This window comes from Atta colombica, unplaced genomic scaffold (genome assembly GCF_001594045.1).
Source record: "Atta colombica isolate Treedump-2 unplaced genomic scaffold, Acol1.0 C677173, whole genome shotgun sequence".
NCBI classification, from domain to species: domain Eukaryota; kingdom Metazoa; phylum Arthropoda; class Insecta; order Hymenoptera; family Formicidae; genus Atta; species Atta colombica.
Genome location: NW_017258903.1, coordinates 1 through 1,126, shown reverse-complemented (window position 1 = coordinate 1,126; position 1,126 = coordinate 1). Strand labels below are relative to the sequence as shown.

Here is a 1,126-nt window from a genome sequence, read left to right as displayed (position 1 = left end):
AAAAAAAAAACGAATATAATTATTAGATTTAAAAGTAAAAAGTTTTTGTCCCCAAAAACCAGAATGAATCAGGTATACAAGAAGTATGGGATGTAATTCGAAGAATACGATGTCTTTGGGAAGGAAACATTAATAAAGCTTTAATGGTGAATCTCTCAATAGATATGTTGAACCAGGAGATCGTTACTTTTAGTGGCGATACTGCAACAGTCAAATTAGATATTCAAATCGGTAAAGGACCTTTTGCACCTACAGTCGATGGTCTCGTAAAGATTGGAGAAACTATGACCTTAGTAGTTTCTGTAAAGGATCCTGGTTTCGATCTTCAGGTACCATTGAAATCCATCTTACATATAGAAAATCAAACAATATAATGCTATTTATTCATAAATACACAAGAAATAATTACAAGCTATTGCAAGCAATAATAATTATTCGTCGTCTATTTTAAATTCTAAAATAATAAATTTTATTTAGGCCTGATTGCAAATATAAAATATGAACGAAACAATTACTTTTAAGGTGCGTGACTGTTTGGCGCGAGACGAAGCCTCAACCAATATGTTGCAGCTCACCGACGAAAGAGGCTGCATTCTGAAACCGAAACTGTTTAGTGCCTTTCAAAAGACAAATAATACGGGCAATACGGGCGCTTCTATTATCGCTTATGCGTTCTTTCAAGCCTTCAAATTTCCTGATGTTATGGATTTATTTATCGAATGTAATGTCGAATTATGTAAAATTAATTGCGATCCTTGTCCAGACACAAATCAAGTACAAAAATTAATTTAAAATATGTTACATATAATATTCATTAAATTTATCTGTCTCTTGCGCTGAAACTAGTTCTTAGTACACTCGATTAGATCGTTATGTTTTGCACATTTATAATCGTTGATAAATTTATTGAATCGTTACATTACTAATAAGAAAATCAATGCAATCTATTAACATTATTTTATTGTTATATAATCAATGCTAAATCGATATTTGAACAATATTATAAATTTACTAAATTTTGCATATTACTTACTTTTTTTATGATAATCACGGTGCGAAATAATAATTAGAATTTAATAGATAAACTTAAAAAATTAAGAAACGTTTAATTTTTATGTGGTTAATA

General features: G+C 29.4%; 1 protein-coding gene across 1 annotated transcript; it reads left to right on the top strand.

The window, feature by feature from the left end:
* Positions 1-143: 143 nt before the first annotated feature.
* On the top strand, positions 144-774 carry LOC108689015 (the record flags this gene model as incomplete). The annotated part of the gene is made up of 2 exons (XM_018196004.1): positions 144-329; positions 523-774. Coding segments are annotated over exons 1-2 (438 nt in total), but the record flags the coding sequence as incomplete, so codon positions are not given.
* Positions 775-1,126: the final 352 nt, after the last annotated feature.